Source organism: Coregonus clupeaformis, chromosome 28 (genome assembly GCF_020615455.1).
Source record: "Coregonus clupeaformis isolate EN_2021a chromosome 28, ASM2061545v1, whole genome shotgun sequence".
Lineage (NCBI taxonomy): Eukaryota > Metazoa > Chordata > Actinopteri > Salmoniformes > Salmonidae > Coregonus > Coregonus clupeaformis.
In genome coordinates, this window is record NC_059219.1 from 34465680 (window position 1) to 34482723 (window position 17044).

The window sequence follows — 17044 nt, forward strand, 5'->3', positions numbered from 1 at the left end:
CTGTTAATGAAACTAGCCTAAATATAGTCACTTAAAAACATTCAATCAATGATCTCGGAGTCTCTGCATTTGAACTTTATGTTTATTGAGGTATAGCTTACAAAGTTATGCAATATTGTTTACACTAATTGAAATCAGAAAACAGTAGCATACTGTCATTTTATACTTTAGGCAAGGCATACTGTCATTTTATACTTTAGGCAAAGTGCAGAAATATATTATTGGCAATACACTAGTTTATTAGGTACACCCATCTAGTATCGGGTCGGACCCCCCTTTGCCTCCAGAACAGCCTGAATTATTCGGTGCATGGAAACGTTGCTTTATTGGTATCAAGGGACCTAACATGTAGCAGGAAAACATTCCCCACACCATTACACGACCGCCACCAGCCTGTACCATTGACACCAGGCAGGATGGGGCCATGGGCTCATGCTGCTTACGCCAAATCCTGACTATGCCATCAACATGACGCAACAGGAACCGGGATTCGTCGGACCAGGCAATGTTTTTCCACTCCTTAATTGTCCAGTGTTGGTGATTGGGTGCCCACTGGAGCAGTTTTTTCTTGTTTTTAGCTGATAGGAGTGGAACCCGGTGTGGTTGTCTGCTGCAATAGCCCATCCGTGACAAGAACCGACTAGTTGTACTGCGCCATTATTTGCCTGTTTGTGGCCCGCTTGTTAGCTTTCATCAACGAGCTGTTTTCGCCCACAGGACTGCTGCTGACTGGATGTTTTTTGTTTGTCGCACCATTCTCGGTAAACCCTAGACACTGTCGTGCGTGAAATGCCCAGAAGGCCGGCCGTTTCTGAGATACTAGAACCGGCGCACCTGGCACTGACGATCATACCACGCTCAAAGTCACTTAGGTCACTTGTTTTGCCCATTCTAAAGTTCAATTGAACACTGACTGAATGCCTCGATGCCTGTCTTCCTGCTTTATATAGCAAGCCACGGCCACGTGACTTACTGTCTGTAGAAGTGAACCATTTCGTGAACGGGGTGGTGTACCTAATAAACTGGCCATTGTATATTTATAGCCAATCTCCATTATGTCCACAGACCTGGTGATGCAGCACTAACATCAAGTAGCTAGCAACCAAGAGGTTGTGAGTTCAAATCCCAAGTGAGGTTGAGGCCCAAGTAATCAGCATACAACAGCATACTGTTCTCTAACATTAACACCTTAATTTAACTGTAAGAAATACAGTAACTTGTTGTAGATTTACTGTATTTTCACTGCAACCAGTGCTTGACTTGGGCAGGAGCTCAACCGAGCTGAGTACCGGCTCCTCAAATGTTCTACTGCTTGAGCTCCTGCACCTCTTATAGAATATTAGCTCAAAAATATTATGGAACTCCTGCACCTAAATGTAAACAGTACTGGCACCTATTTCAGTCCAAGTCAAGCACTGACCGCAACTAGACAAAAACCTCCAGGGGACCATGAAACAGCGCTCTAAGAACGTTCTAAATATTTTCTTGGGGAGTCCCTGGGACAAACCGGGAACAAGACAAAACCTGCAAGACCATGACTATTGAAATAAAATTTATGTAAATTATGCCTTTTAAAGTAAAATATTCTCAATGACATTTGACACCTGGGTTTTCACATGTGCTAAAATGTTGTCACATGTGTAGGTTCGTGGTATCACATGTTAAAATGTTGCATCTTCATTTTGTCACATTTATTTCACATGAGATCAGGTTTCCAAATGTGCTCACCCACACCCTGATCACCAAATAAAGAATAGCCCCCTACAAAGGTCAGTGTGGCCCAAGAGGCTAGGTTGAGAGGGCATTCAATCGGAGGGGCTGAAATTGAAACTGTCAGGGCGGTGGTAATGTTGGTTTGTATGCATGACAGATTGCCCAGCCACTCTCCCTATATTGATGGGGGAAAACTAGGGCATTCCTTATCACTGTTTCTACAATGTTTTCTTTTTACAAAGTCGTTTTTCTCATTCTGAAGGTTTTATTTCTGTCTGGATGCCTCCACTCTCTATTTATATAACTAGTGACGCATGCTGGTGGCATCACTGTTTGGCTAGAGGAGAGAGAGCCATTGATTGAACTGTCCCAATAAAAAGGCCACACCAATTTTGTGTTTTGAAAATAATAAGCATATAGTTTGAATATTCTGAAAATATTCTGGGGTAAAACATGCATGCTTTTGCTAGTAGAGAGTTTTTTTTCAATTTGCAAAGGAGAAAATCCACATTCCCTGTCCTTTACGATCCATGTTTCTCTCTGCATAATGAAATGTACTTTTGACCCAGCCGCTTGCCATAGTTTGGTTACAAACAAGGAAGTGCATTACGTAGACAATTCAGAGCAACAAACTAGTGAATGTAATGCATTTAAACACTGTATTGCTAGTTTATTTTACATAAAACAATTTGGCAGCATACAGTGCAGTCCAGTAGAAACTGATACAATGAAATTGGGTATTAAGGGTTAAGGACATTGCGCGAGAACTCCAACTTCTGTCAATGCAGGCATGCTAACTTGCTAGCTTAGCTGAACAGAGATGGCAGCAAATATAGAAAAGACATTCAAGTTTGTGGTCGTCGGAGGCGGCATTGCAGGTGTAACGTGTGCTGAGCAGGTGAGACCACTGTGCACTTTGTCAAACTGCCTGTACTGCCTGTAACATTGTCAACTTGACATGTTAAACTGTTGTGTGATTGTCTTTGACAGCTGGCCTCCCAGTTCCCATCAGCTGATGTTGCTCTCCTGACAGCAGCCCCCCTGATTAAGGCAGTCTGCAACTTCAAACAGGTGATCATACACATATAGACTAGCTATAATGATTATTGAATTGTGTCAAATATAAAAGTTATATTCTATTAGACTGTATTCTATTATAGACTACTAATCTGTTCAAAATAACATTTGTTTATGAGTTAATACTATAGCTATGTCTACAATAGATCTGTCCGTAGTAATTCCTTATGCCCTAACGGTAACCCATACACTCCCCTCCCTGGCCAGGTATCTAAGACGCTGGAGGAGTTTGATGTGGAGGAGAGGCCCTCCAGTGTTCTAGAGGAAAAGTACTCCAACCTGAGAGTCATCCAGTCTGCAGTGAAGGCCCTTCATGCACAACATCACGTGAGTTTAAATAGTAAACACACAGGCTGAAATGCATTAGATTAGGCTAATGTGTGGTATATTTATAATAATGTATACAGTTAAATTATAGCTATCTATATTAATATAACCGTCGAACATCTCATTCCAAAATCATGGGCATTAATATGGAGTTGGTCCCCCCTTTGCTGCTATAACTTTCCACTAGATGTTGGAACATTTAGCCACGAGCATTAGTGAGGTCGGGCGATTAGGCCTGGCTCACAGTCGGCGTTCCAATTAATCCCAAAGGTGTTTGATGGGGTTGAGGTCAGGGCTCTGTGCAGGTCAGTCAAGTTTTTCCACACCGATCTCGACAAACCATTTTTGTATGGACCTCACTTTGAGCATGGGGGCATTGTCATGCTGAAACAGGAAAGGGCCTTCCCCAAACTGTTGCCACAAAGTTGGAAGCACAGAATTGTCTAGAATGTCATTGTATGCTGTAGCGTTAAGATTTTCCTTCACTGGAACTAAGGGGCCTAGCCCGAACCATGAAACAGAGCCCCAGACCATTATTCCTCCTCCACCAAACTTTACAGTTGGCACTGCATTCAGGCAGGTAGCATTCTCCTGGAGTCCGCCAAACCCAGATTTGTCCATCGGACTGCCAGATGGTGAAGCATGATTCATCACTCCAGAGAGCGAGTTTCCACCTCTCCAGAGTCTAATGGTAGCAAGCTTTACACCACTCCAGCTGACGCTTGGCATTGTGCATGGTGATCTTAGGCTTGTGTGTGGCTGCTCGGCCATGGAAACCCATTTCATGAAGCTCCCGACGAACAGTTATTGTGCTGATGTTGCTTCCAGAGGCAGTTTGGAACTGAGTGTTGCAACCGAGGACAGACATTTTTACGCGTTTCAGCACTCGGCAGTCACGTTCTGTGAGCTTGTGTGGCCTACCACTTCGCGGCTGGGCCATTGTTGCTCCTAGACGTTTTCACAATTCCAGCACTTACAATTGACCGGGGCAGCTCTAGCAGGGCAGACATTTGATGAACTGACTTGTTGGAAAGGTGGCATCCTATGACATTGCCACGTTGAAAGACACTGATTGTCTATGGAGATTGCACGGCTGTGTGCTCGATTTTATACACCTGTCAGCAACGGCTGTGGCTGAAATAGCCGAATCCACTAATTTGAACAGGTGTCCACATACTTTTGTATATGTAGTGTACCATTAGGTCCCAGACATAAATCCCTATCCAACACTACCACCTTGTGGATGTCTTTTCGTGAATTACTATGTTATCCATTTCATACAGGGCATGCATACAGTACAGTAAATGCTATGAAAATGCAAGCATAACGTGATCTTCCTTCCTGCTTCTCTCAGACTTTGCTGACTGTGGATGGTCTGGAGATCCACTATGAGAAGCTGTGTATCTGTAGCGGGGGCAGACCCAAACTCCTTACCCAGGATAACCCCTTTGTGCTGGGGATACGAGACACAGACAGTGCCCAGGTACTTTACAATGGCTTCCCAGTACAGATTTGTTTCTTTAGCACCCATTCACTTCAGTTAATCTAGTACTCATGATGTCTTTTGTGCTGGCAGGAGTTTCAGAAGCGGTTATCCAAAGCCAAGCGAATTGTAGTCGTTGGAAACGGAGGGATTGCCTTGGAACTAGTGTGAGTATATCGACATTCTGCCATTCTTTTGTCTGAAATGGTCTTGTTCTAAAATCTCAAATATATATATATATATATATATATATATATATATATATATATATATATATTATAGTTAAATGTACAGTGCCTTGCAAAAGTATTCATCCTCCCTTGCGTTTTTCCTATTTTGTTGCATTACAACCTGTAATTTCAATGGATTTTATTTGCATTTCATGTAATGGACATACACAAAATAGTCCAAATTGGTGAAGTGGAATGAAAAAAATTACTTGTTTCAAAAAATTCTAAAAAATAAATAATGGAAAAGTGGTGCGTGCATATGTATTCACCCCCTTTGCTATGAAGCCCCTAAATAATAAGTCACATAATTAGTTAAATAAAGTCCACCTGAGTGCAATCTAAGTGTCACATGATCTGTCACATGATCTCAGTATATATACACCTGTTCTGAAAGGCCCCAGAGTCTGCAATCCCACTAAGCAAGGGACACCACCAAGCAAGCGGCACCATGAAGACCAAGGAGCGCTCCAAACAGGTTAGGGACAAAGTTGTGGAGAAGTACAGATCAGGGTTGGGTTATAAAAAAATATCAGAAACTTTGAACATCCCACGGAGCACCATTAAATCCATTATAAAAAATGGAAAGAATATGGCACCACAACAAACCTGCCAAGAGAGGGCCTCCCACCAAATCTCATGGACCAGGCAAGGAGGGCATTAATCAGAGAGGCAATAAAGAGACCAAAGATAACCCTGAAGGAGCTGCAAAGCTCCACAGCGGAGATTGGACTATCTGTCCATAGGACCACTTTAAGCCGTACACTCCACAGAGCGGAAGCGTGGCCAGAAAAAAGTAATTGCTTATAGAAAAAAATAAGCAAACACATTTGGTGTTCGCCAAAAGGCATGTGGGAGACTCCCCAAACATATGGAAGAAGGTACTCTGGTCAGATGAGACTAAAATTGAGCTTTTTGGCCATCAAGAAAAACGCTATGTCTGGCGCAAACCCAACACCTCTCATCACCCTGAGAACACCATCCCCACAGCGAAGCATGGTGGTGGCAGCATCATGCTGTGGGGATGTTTTTCATCGGCAGGGACTGGGAAACTGGTCAGAATTGAAGGAATGATGGATGGCGCTAAATAAAGGGAAATTCTTGAGGGGAAACCTATTTCAGTCTTCCAGAGATTTGAGACTGGGTCGGAGGTTCACCTTCCAGCAGGACAATGACCCTAAGCATACTGCTTAAGCAACACTCGAGTGGTTTACGGGGAAACATTTAAATGTCTTGGAATGGCCCAGACCTCAATCCAATTGAGAATCTGTGGTATGGCTTAAAGATTGCTGTAAACCAGCGGAACCCATTAAACTTGAAGGAGCTGGGGCAGTTTTGCCTTGAAGAATGGGCAAAAATCCCAGTGGCTAGATGTGCCAAGCTTATAGAGACATATCCCAAGAGACTTGCAGCTGTAATTGCTGCAAAAGGTGGCTCTACAAAGTATTGACTCTGGGGGGGTGAATAGTTATACACGCTCCAGTTTTCTGCTTTTTTTTGTCTTATTTCTTGTTTGTTTCATAAGAAAAAATATTTTGCATCTTCAAAGTGGTAGGCATGTTGTGTAAATCAAATTATACAAACCCCCCAAAAATACATTTTAAATCCAGGTTGTAAGGCAACAAAATAGGAAAAATGCCAAGGGGGGTGAATACTTTCGCAAGCCACTGTACTGTATATTGTGTTCAGGTATGAGGTGGAAGGTTGTGAGGTGATCTGGGCGGTGAAAGACAAGGCCATAGGAAACACCTTCTTTGACGCGGGAGCCGCCCAGTTCCTCATCCCCTCCCTGGACACAGACAAACCAGAGAGAGCTGCTACCTCTAAGAGGGCTCGCTACACCATAGAGGGGCCTGCAGCTACGCAAGGCCTTGCTGTAGGTGGAGGTAGTGACAGACAAGGCCAGAGTAGAGGTTTAGAAGAGCCAGGCAGTGCCCTGGGACCAGACTGGCATGAAGGCATCAGTCTGAGAGGAGCAGAGGAGGTCAGTGTGCCTCTGTGTGTTCACAATTATAGAATACAACTTTAATATTATATTGTTTTAGTAAAGCAATTTTATTAGTTTATAGATGGTTTATGAATCTGTTATAAACAGATATAACACATTGGTTGAAACACAACGGGGAAAGAAAGGTAGTAATTCATAGTAACCCAAGTTGTTTTAACTCTTGCTGTGGCCAGGTGTCTCACAGGGTGTCAGTTGAGTACCAGTCTGAGGTGAAACAGATCTACACTCACCAGGACTTCCTGCTGTCACCACTTGCCTTACAGACAGCAGACACTGGTGAGAGGAACCTATGACTCTATGACAATGGAACATATACCAGTGTGAAAGAGATGGAAATAAGTGACTGAATATGATGTGCTGAAAATGTGTTTGTTTCCATTAATCAAATAATCAATTATACTGAACAAAAATATAAACGCAACATGCAACAATTTAAAAGATGTTACTGAGTTACAGTTCATATAAGAAAATCACTCAATTGAAATAAATTCATTAGGCCCTAATCTATTGATTTCACATATGATTACAGTTGGTCACAGATACCTTAAAGAAAAGGTAGGGGTGTGGATCAGAAAACCACCACTTGACTCATGCATCGTGACACATGTCCTTCGCATAGAGTTGATCAGGCTATTGATTGTGGCCTGTGGAATGTTGTGTCCCACTCCTCTTCAATGGCTGTGCGAAGTTGTTGCATATTGGCGGGAACTGGAACACGCTGTTGTACAAGTCGATCCAGAGAATCCCAAACATGCTGAATGGGTGACATGTCTGGTGAGTATGCAGACCATGAAAGAACTGGGACATTTTCAACTTCCAGGAAATGTGTACAGATCCTTGCGACATGGGGCCGTGCATTATCATGCTGAAACATGAGGTGATGGCGGCAGATGAATGGCTTGACAATGGGCTTCAGGATCCCGTCACGGTATCTCTGCATTCAAATTGCCATCGATAAAATGCAATTGTGTTCGTTGTCCATAGCTTGGGGTACTCTGGGGCACTCTGTTCACAACGTTGACATCAGCAAACCGCTCGCCCACACGACACCATACACGTGGTCTGCGGTTGTGAGGCCGGTTGGAAGTACTGACAAATTCTCTAAAACGACGTTAGAGTAATTAACATTCAATTCTCTGGCAACAGCTCTGGTGGACATTTTTGCAGTCAGCATGCCAATTGCACGCTCCTTCAAAACTTGAGACATCTGTGGCATTGTGTTGTGTGACAAAACTGCACATTTTAGAGTGCCGTTTTGTCCCCAGCACAAGGTGCACCTGTGTAATGATCATGCTGTTTAATCAGCTTCTTGATATGCCACACCTGTTAGGTGGATGAATTATCTTGGAAAAGGATAAATTCTCACTAACAGGGATGTAAACTAATTTCTGCACAAAATTTGAGAGAAATATGCTTTTTGTGCAACATTTCCGGGATCTTTTATTTCAGCTCATGAAACATGGGACCAACACTTTACATATTGCGTTTCTATTTTTGTTCAGTGTAGTTGATTTATCTTTTAATCCACTGTACTGTTTCCCCTACTATAGGCTCTTGGCCAGTGTATGCTCAGCTGTCCAATGGGAAGACGTTTGGCTGTGACTTCATTGTCAGTGCCACAGGAGTCGTGCCAAACACTGAACCTTTTCTCCATGAAAACAACGTAAGGAAAATAAGTAAAACAGATGCTAGATGTTTCATGTCATCCATTGTTTCATGACAACTCAGGCCACTTCTACTCAGAAGCAATATTTACCAATATTTGTCCATACATATTCTGTTCAGTTTGCGTTGGCTGAGGACTCTGGGCTGAGAGTGGACGACCACATGATGACATCAGAACCAGACATTTACGCTGCTGGAGACGTATGTACAGCAGGCTGGGAGCCAAGCCACCTCTGGCAGCAGGTAAACAGACCACACTAAATCTCTTTTAATCACGTTATGCTGCGCCTGACTGTTGCTTTGGGTATGAGGCCTTTAGATTTTGTGGTGAACTATCCTGTCATCAATGCAGTTGTGATATATGACATGATATCCTGTATACATCTCTCATCTGTAGATGCGTCTGTGGACGCAGGCTCGTCAGATGGGCTGGTACGCAGGGCGATGTATGGCTGCTGATGTCCTGTCTGAAACCATAGAGCTGGACTTCTGCTTTGAACTCTTTTCTCACATTACAAAGTTCTTCAACTACAAGGTGTGTGAAGGCAAAGTTGCAATGCCTTTCTACATCAGTTGTTGATATGTGTTGAATCTGCTTTAATGGTGTGTTCCCTGCAACTAGATTAAAATCCTGTCACGTTGTAATAATAAATCTTCACTTGACTTGAAATGCTAAATAATGTGTGTCCACTTGCTGTGCTGTTTTTCCTCCAGGTGGTTCTGCTGGGGAAGTTTAACGGCCAGGGTCTGGGTCTGAACCAGGAGTTGTTGGTGCGCTGTACTAAGGGCCATGAGTACGTCAAGGTGGTGCTGAGCGGAGGGAGGATGTTGGGAGCAGTCCTTATTGGAGAGACTGATCTGGAGGAGACCTTTGAGAACCTCATCCTCAACCAGATGGACCTAACACCCTACGGAGAAGAGCTACTCAACCCCAACATAGACATAGAGGACTACTTTGACTGAGCGTGTGTGTAGCTAACACCGTACGGGGGTTACTACTCAACCCCAACATAGAGGACTACTTTGACTGAGGGGCCAAGAACTCTGTTTTAGCCCCGTTTATATCTGGTGCTAACGTGTCCTGATCTTGCCCACATTTTTAGACCGGTGTAGACGATTAAAATAACTGATTGTGATCAGATCTTCCTGACCACCTCCGGAGGTAGTCAGTGACACATTGTATCTGGATAGTGTAAACAGATCTGGATTATCAAAACATTTAAATTGTCCCTCTAAAATCATTGACAGGTGGCACCATTGACTCTGTGTCAATATTCGTTTTAACAATAAACATGATTATTTTGAAACAATAACTCTCAAATAATTTGCATACAGGGAGGGACCAGGTCATCTGGTAACAATGCAGACACAGCGGATAGATAGACTTGTTCACACTGCAGCCCATAATGCTCAAATTTATTTTTCAAATCCGTTTTGGAATACTGACTGTCCAAACAGCAAGTTACAAGTGACCAAATCGGATGTGTGTGTTCAGACAGCAGTCATTTGCTAACATGGCTACGCTAGTTGTCATAGTAACAACGGGTGTATGCGCAGTGGTGTAGGCAGATTGGTGGTCTTGCTTGTGCTTCCTATCACTCAGAAGTTATGTACTGTAGCAAGCTAAAGTGACAACAATGCCTGCCATGGACGTTTCCCAGTTGCTTTGAATGTTCAAAATCATAGTATAAGAACAGAAGCTAGCTAGGTAGCCATTTAGCTTGATAACACATTCACTAATTTGTTTGTAAACAATTAACAAGCTAGTTAGCTACCACATGTTCAGAGTGGCACGATATGCCAAATAAGTCAAAAAACCACTTGTAGGCAAATTAATCAGATTTGACCGTTCCGACAAGTCGCATATGGCAAGGAATCAGATTTTTATTTTATTTCAAATCACCTACAAAGGTGGTTTGAAATATCAGATTCCATGTGCTTTTTGGCAGTTCAGACTGCAAGAAAAATAATAGATTAAAATCAGATATGCATTATTATTTTTTTGAGTCACTTCAAACTGCCAATGTGAACAATGTTCAAGAGACACATTTTAATACCATGTGTAGATGCTGCAAATGTGTAGACTAGTGATGCGTGGGTCAGCTGTTTGTTCACCAGCACCCACCAGCAATTGCTAATAACCCATCCGCAACTGCCCGACTATATGTGATATTGAAAATCTGAGGCCCACAGCCGACTCTAACCTGCAAATATAGAAAATGTGTTCCCTTTTTTGTCCTTTTTGCTTCAGTGGATCGAAGTTAACTTTTTCAGGTCAAGTTCCCAAAAGCATTTGGCGCGTGTACAGTTAGGCCCTAAAGCTTAGGCCTATGCACTAATGCCAGATAAAAAAATAAAAATAAAAATCTAAATGTAGCCTATAGAAATGAATTGCACAATAATTATCAATTTATGGATTTTTTTAATACATTGTTTTCTCTTTATTCAACCTGCACGCAACCAACCCCCCCATCATCCACACAGTATTCCATGACCCAAACCCGGATATAACAGCAGGGATTGCGGGTTATGAGTCAACCCGCGCGTGCGATCCATATGTAGACGCTAATAATGATTGGATCATCTTGATTTTATCACGAAACCCACGTTAATGCAAGGTGTAACCAGGGCTATAAATATACCTTTGTTGAAAAATGGAATTGGTGTTCTGGTCCCTATCCCAGTGCCTAGTCTACTGCGCAAGCAATTGGGAGGGCACAACTCGTTTTTTTTACATATATAAAGCTGTTCAGTCAGGTAGAATTGTGATTAGTAAGGTTGGAAAACAAAAGCCGCATTGGCATTCGAACTGGCAACCTTGTGTGTCGCAACCCGCGTTTAACACCCTCAAACTTACCTCCCTAAAGAAGGCTTTTCTTTATTTGACTCTCACCTGTACACTCCAGCCTTTGACCTGTCCATCGAGCTATCATCCAACCAATCAATTCATCCCTGAGTACCTCTGAAGACAGTCCAGAATATCTGATCGCAATCAGTTATTTTAATCGTCTAAACCTGTCTAAAAATGTGGACAAGATCAGGACACGTGTTAGCACCAGGTATAAACGGGTCCTGCAGGGCTAAGAACAGATTTGCGGATCAATATCAAACCTCAAGTTAACATTGTTTACAAGCCAAGGGTTATTATGATTAATCTGCTAAGCACCGTAAAAAAAAAATCTGGGGTGAATTGAACCAACAAATACTTATTAAAAATGTATGCAAGTCATTTTACCAAACAAGCTAAGAATAAATCCAACTCAATATGTTGCATAAAATGTAAGTATATTTTGTGGATAACCAAAGAGAGAATTGATTTAATTTACTTAATTTTAATATTTTAAATTCTTGCAACAACTTGCCACGTAGCTCTGTTTATTTTATTTTTTATTTTTGGGGGGGAATGGATCAGCTTAATATTGCAGATAGATTGTATCTTCTATCAATGTAATTGTCTGCATCACTTCCAATCCCCCATGTTTTTTTATATATATATATTCCCCTTTATTACTTTTCAACCCCACCATCCTTTCCCTACTTGGAGTAAATTAGTGAACAACAATGCCCAGGCCTCTACTTCCGGTCTATACGTACTATCTACACCTTATGGACAGAGTTAATTTTACAATAATTCTATTATATATATATATTATTATTATTTTATTTTATTTTTTGCTCCTGAACTTCTTCTACTCTCAACCTCTCCGATCATTTTCATGATGTCCATCCGGTTTGCTTCTATATGCCATATCTTTCTAACTGTGCTCTTTCCCAAAAGCTCCCAACATACAACCTATATACTTATTATGGACACAGTATGCTTACATTATTAGCTATCTTTGTTATTATTTGTTGTTATTTGTTATTAGTCCCATCCTTCAACTCTATTCAATACCTCCCATCTATCTCTTAACACCATCCATATAGGATTTCTATTTGCCATATATATTTCAACCGTACTGTGATGTTTTACAAAAGTTCTGAACCTTTCTATTCTCATTGCTTCTACAGATTGTAAACATTTTGGCTAAAAGTATTATTATATTATTGATTGATTGACTATGACTTTTCAGATCACCCAGTAATGCTATCTGCAAGGTTAGCTCCAGGTAAATATTGCAATCCTTTAGCCATTCCTGGACCTGTGTCCAAAAACAAGCTACAAATGGACAGAACCAAAACAAATTATCTAATGATTCTGTCTCTTCACAGCAAAATCTGCAGAGCTGGGAAGATTGTATCCCCCATATAAATAACATTCTATTGGTAGCAAGAATTTTATATAATAATTTAAATTGAAATATTCTAATTTTTGAATCCGGTGTTGTTTTGTGTGTCAGTTCATAAACACTATGCCATGGGATCGGTACGTCAAAGATCTCTTCCCAACTATTTTGCAATCTATATGGGACGGCTGTCAATCCTTTGGTCCTTAAGTGAAACTGATATACTTTTTTATTTATCACAGTTTTCCTTAACCAATTATGTTCTTTAATGCAAGGCCGACAGACAAGTTCCTTACTTTCTCCCCCTTCCACTTTCCTCTTCCACTTTTGCGGTAAGGCTGCAATTATTTGGTTGTAATTTTGGGTAGAGCAGACATTTCCATATGTTTTTGTTAGCTGCATGTGCGACATAACTCCACCAGTCCTACCGGTGATATCATTTACGAAGATTATACCTTTTTTAAACATTCTGTCAAAAAATAAAGGTTTTTCGTCAATTAGTATATTTGAATTTAACCACAATATTTGTTGCATTATTTGTTCTGTCGTTTCTGGAGGATTAAATTGAAATTGCAACCAACTTTCTATGGCTTGTTTTAGAAATAGTGATATTTGGGAGATTATTTCCTTTTCAAATAACTGAAAGTGAGAGGTTGTAATCTGAATAAAGGGAAAAAGGCCTTTCTTGAACATTGGGTGAGACAATCTTACTAATTTGCTTGAGAACCAGTTCGGATTTAAGTATAACTTTTGTATGACTGAAGCTTTTAGTGATAGGTCTAATGCTTTAATATTTAATAATTTCTGTCCTCCGAATTCATATTCATTATATAAATATGCCCTTTTAATTTTGTCTGACTTGCCGTTCCAAATAAAATTGAATATTTTTTTCTCATATAATTTAAAAAACTGTTCGCTAGGCGTAGGCAAGACCATAAGCAAATAGGTAAACTGGGATAATACTAAAGAGTTAATCAGGGTGATTTTTCCACAAATTGACAGGTATTTTTCTTTCCATGGTAGTAAGATCTTATCTATTTTTGCTAACTTTCTATTAACATTTATTGAAGTGAGATCATTTATTTCCTTTGGGATATGTATTCCGAGTATATCCACATCACCATCAGACCATTTTATTGGTAAACTACATGGTAATGTAAAAATTGTATTTTTAGTGATCCAATACGTAATATAGTACATTTGTCATAATTTGGTTGTAATCCAGAGAGGTTAGAAAATGTATCTAGATCCTCTATGAGGCTGTGGAGGGATTCTAGTTGTGGATTTAAAAGAAAACATGAATCATCAGCATACAATGACACCTTTGTTTTTAAGCCCTGTATTTCTAATCCTCTGATATTATTATTGGATCTGATTTTAATAGCTAACATCTCGATGGCCACAATAAATAGATATGCCGATAGTGGACAACCTTGTTTCACTCCTCTTGACAGTTTAAAACTTTCTGAGAAATAGCCATTATTTACTATTTTACACCTAGGGTTACTATACATGATTTTGACCCATTTTATAAGAGATTCTCCAAAATTGAAATGCTCCAGGCATTTATATATAAACCCCAGTCGAACTTTATCAAATGCCATTTTCGAAGTCTGCTATGAATAGCAGGCCTGGTTTCCCATATTTTCCATAGTGTTCTATTGTTTCCAATACTTGCCTTATATTATCTCCAATGTATCTTCCATGTAAAAAACCTGTCTGATTAGAATGAATAATATCCGACAATACCTTTTTAATTCTATGCGCTATACATTTTGCTAGGATTTTTGCATCACAACACTGAAGTGTAAGGGGCCTCCAATTTTGTAAATGGACTGGATCTTTATATTTTCCACTTGTATCCTGTTTCAGTAGTAATGAGATCAGACCTTCTTCTTGAGTGTCAGATAATCTACCATTTACATAGGAGTGGTTAAAACATGCTAATAACGGTCCTCTTAGTATATAAAAAATTTTTTGGTATACCTCGACTGGTATGCCATCCAACCTTGGAGTTTTCCCGGACTTAAAGTCTTTAATTGCATCCAGAAGTTCCTCCTCTGTAATTTCACCTTCACATGAGTCTTTCTGTGTGGCTGTTAATTTGACATTATCAATAGAAAAAAAAAAAATCTGGAAGTTTCATTAAGTTATTTTTGGTAGTATTCCTATGTTGAAGATTAAAAAAGAATTGTGTGCATTTTTCCCCATATTCCATCCAGTTTGCTTTATTTTTATAATATATTACACTTGATCTTTCTTGAATAAGTTTCTCCATTTCTTTTTGTTTTTCCTCTAATTTATTCTGAGCCTCTATATTACAGTTTTTATTGCCATCTATCTGTTCTGTTAGACTTTCTATTTCCTTTCTTAGTATAAACTCTTTTGACCTAAATTGCTTTTGTTTTCGAGATGAGTACTGAATTGCATAGCCTCTAAAGGCACATTTAAAGGTGTCCCATACAATAAGGGGATTCGCTGTACCTATGTTATGTTGGAAAAAGTCAGTTATAAATTCCTTTGTTCTAATTATAAATAAATTATCATCCAATAGGCTTTGATTAAATTTCCAATATCCTCGCCCACGTGGAAATTCAGTAAGAGTAATGTATATGCCTATTATATGATGGTCCAACCGCATTCTGTCCCCTATCAACACTTTTTTTACTTTTGGTGCCAACGAGAATGAGATAAGAAAGAAGTCAAGACGACGTAGCTCTGTTTTTAGAGGATTGTGGATAATTCAACATTTGTAGACTTTATTTTACACAATGTTGTATACATGTTTGAAGAAAGAAAAGTATATTTATATATTATGATTAAGCAGCTTGTTGTGTAATGGATCATGATGAACGGATATCAAAACAGTCATTCAATGGTGAGACCACCCATTTCCACCATCAGCACCCTAAATGACAGAGGCAAATGCAGCACATTGTAATGCTTGCAGTTCTACCTCCAGTTACTGCAGGTTGATTGAGCACTTAACAATACAGTTGAAGTCGTAAGTTTACATACACCTTAGCCAAATACATTTAAACTCAGTTTTTCACAATTCCTGACATTTAATCCTAGTAAAAATTCCCTGTCTTAGGTCAGTTAGGATCACCACTTTATTTTAAGAATGTGAAATGTCAGAATAATAGTAGAGAGAATGATTTATTTCAGCTTTTATTTCTTTCATCACATTCCCAGTGGGTCAGAAGTTTACATTCACTCAATTAGTATTTGGTAGCATTGCTTTTAAATTGTTTAACTTGGGTCAAACGTTTCGGGTAGCCTTCCACAAGCTTCCCACAATAAGTTGGGTGAATTTTGGCCCATTCCTCCTGACAGAGCTGGTGTAACTGAGTCAGGTTTGTAGGCCTCCTTGCTCGTATATGCTTTTTCAGTTCTCCCCACACATCTTCTATAGGATTGAGGTCAGGGCTTTGTGATGGCCACTCCAATACCTTGACTTTGTTGTCCTTAAGCCATTTTGCCACAATTTTGGAAGTATGCTTGGGGTCATTGTCCATTTGGAAGACCCATTTGCGACCAAGCTTTAACTTCCTTACTGATGTCTTGAGATGTTGCTTCACTATATCCACATAATTTTCCTTCCTCATAATGCCATCTATTTTATGAAGTGCACCAGTCCCTCCTGCAGCAAAGCACCCCCACAGCATGATGCTGCCACCCCCGTGCTTCACGGTTGGGATGGTGTTCTTCGGCTTGCAAGTACCCCCTTTTTCCTCCAAACATAACAATGGTCATTATGGCCAAACAGTTCTATTTTTGTTTCATCAGACCAGAGGACATTTCTCCAGAAAGTACAATCTTTGTCCCCATGTGCAATTACAAACCATAGTCTGGCTTTTTTATGGCGGTTTTGGAGCAGTGGCTTCTTCCTTGCTGAGCGGCCTTTCAGGGTATGTCGATATAGGACTTGTTTTACTGTGGATATAGATACTTTTGTACCTGTTTCCTCCAGCATCTTCACAGGGTCCTTTGCTGTTGTTCTGGGATTGATTTGCACTTTTTGCACCAAAGTACGTTCATCTCTAGGAGACAGAACGCGTCTCCTTCCTGAGCGGTATGATGGCTGCGTGGTCCCATGGTGTTTATACTTGCATACTATTGTTTGTACATATGAACGTGGTACCTTCAGGCATTTGGAAATTGCTCCCAAGGATGAACCAGACTTGTGGAGGTCTACAATTTATTTTTGGCTGATTTCTTTTGATTTTCCCATGATGTCAAGGAAAGAGGCACTGAGTTTGAAGGTAGGCCTTGAAATACATCAACAGGTACACCTCCAATTGACTCAAATTATGTC

The 17044-nt window shown here is 40.3% G+C and overlaps 1 protein-coding gene across 1 annotated transcript; it reads left to right on the forward strand.

The window, feature by feature from the left end:
- Window positions 1-2309: 2309 nt before the first annotated feature.
- Window positions 2310-10850, forward strand: pyroxd1 (pyridine nucleotide-disulphide oxidoreductase domain 1). The gene is made up of 11 exons (XM_041853887.2): window positions 2310-2611; window positions 2704-2784; window positions 2998-3117; window positions 4472-4600; window positions 4694-4767; window positions 6517-6811; window positions 7009-7111; window positions 8386-8498; window positions 8621-8743; window positions 8898-9035; window positions 9215-10850. Exons 1-11 carry the CDS (start codon window positions 2534-2536, stop codon window positions 9461-9463), a joined length of 1503 nt encoding a protein of 500 aa, XP_041709821.1. The 5' UTR covers window positions 2310-2533; the 3' UTR covers window positions 9464-10850.
- The last annotated feature ends 6194 nt before the right edge of the window (window positions 10851-17044 follow it).

What these genes read in the sequence shown, in the direction of transcription:
- pyroxd1 (XM_041853887.2), top strand. Translation starts at nt 2,534, where the DNA reads ATGGCAGCAAATATAGAAAAGACATTCAAGTTTGTGGTCGTCGGAGGC. An exon ending in GTGTAACGTGTGCTGAGCAG is followed by an intron (nt 2,612 to 2,703) that starts GTGAGACCACTG and finishes TGTCTTTGACAG; the next exon opens with CTGGCCTCCCAGTTCCCATC. An exon ending in CTTTTCTCCATGAAAACAAC is followed by an intron (nt 8,499 to 8,620) that starts GTAAGGAAAATA and finishes TATTCTGTTCAG; the next exon opens with TTTGCGTTGGCTGAGGACTC.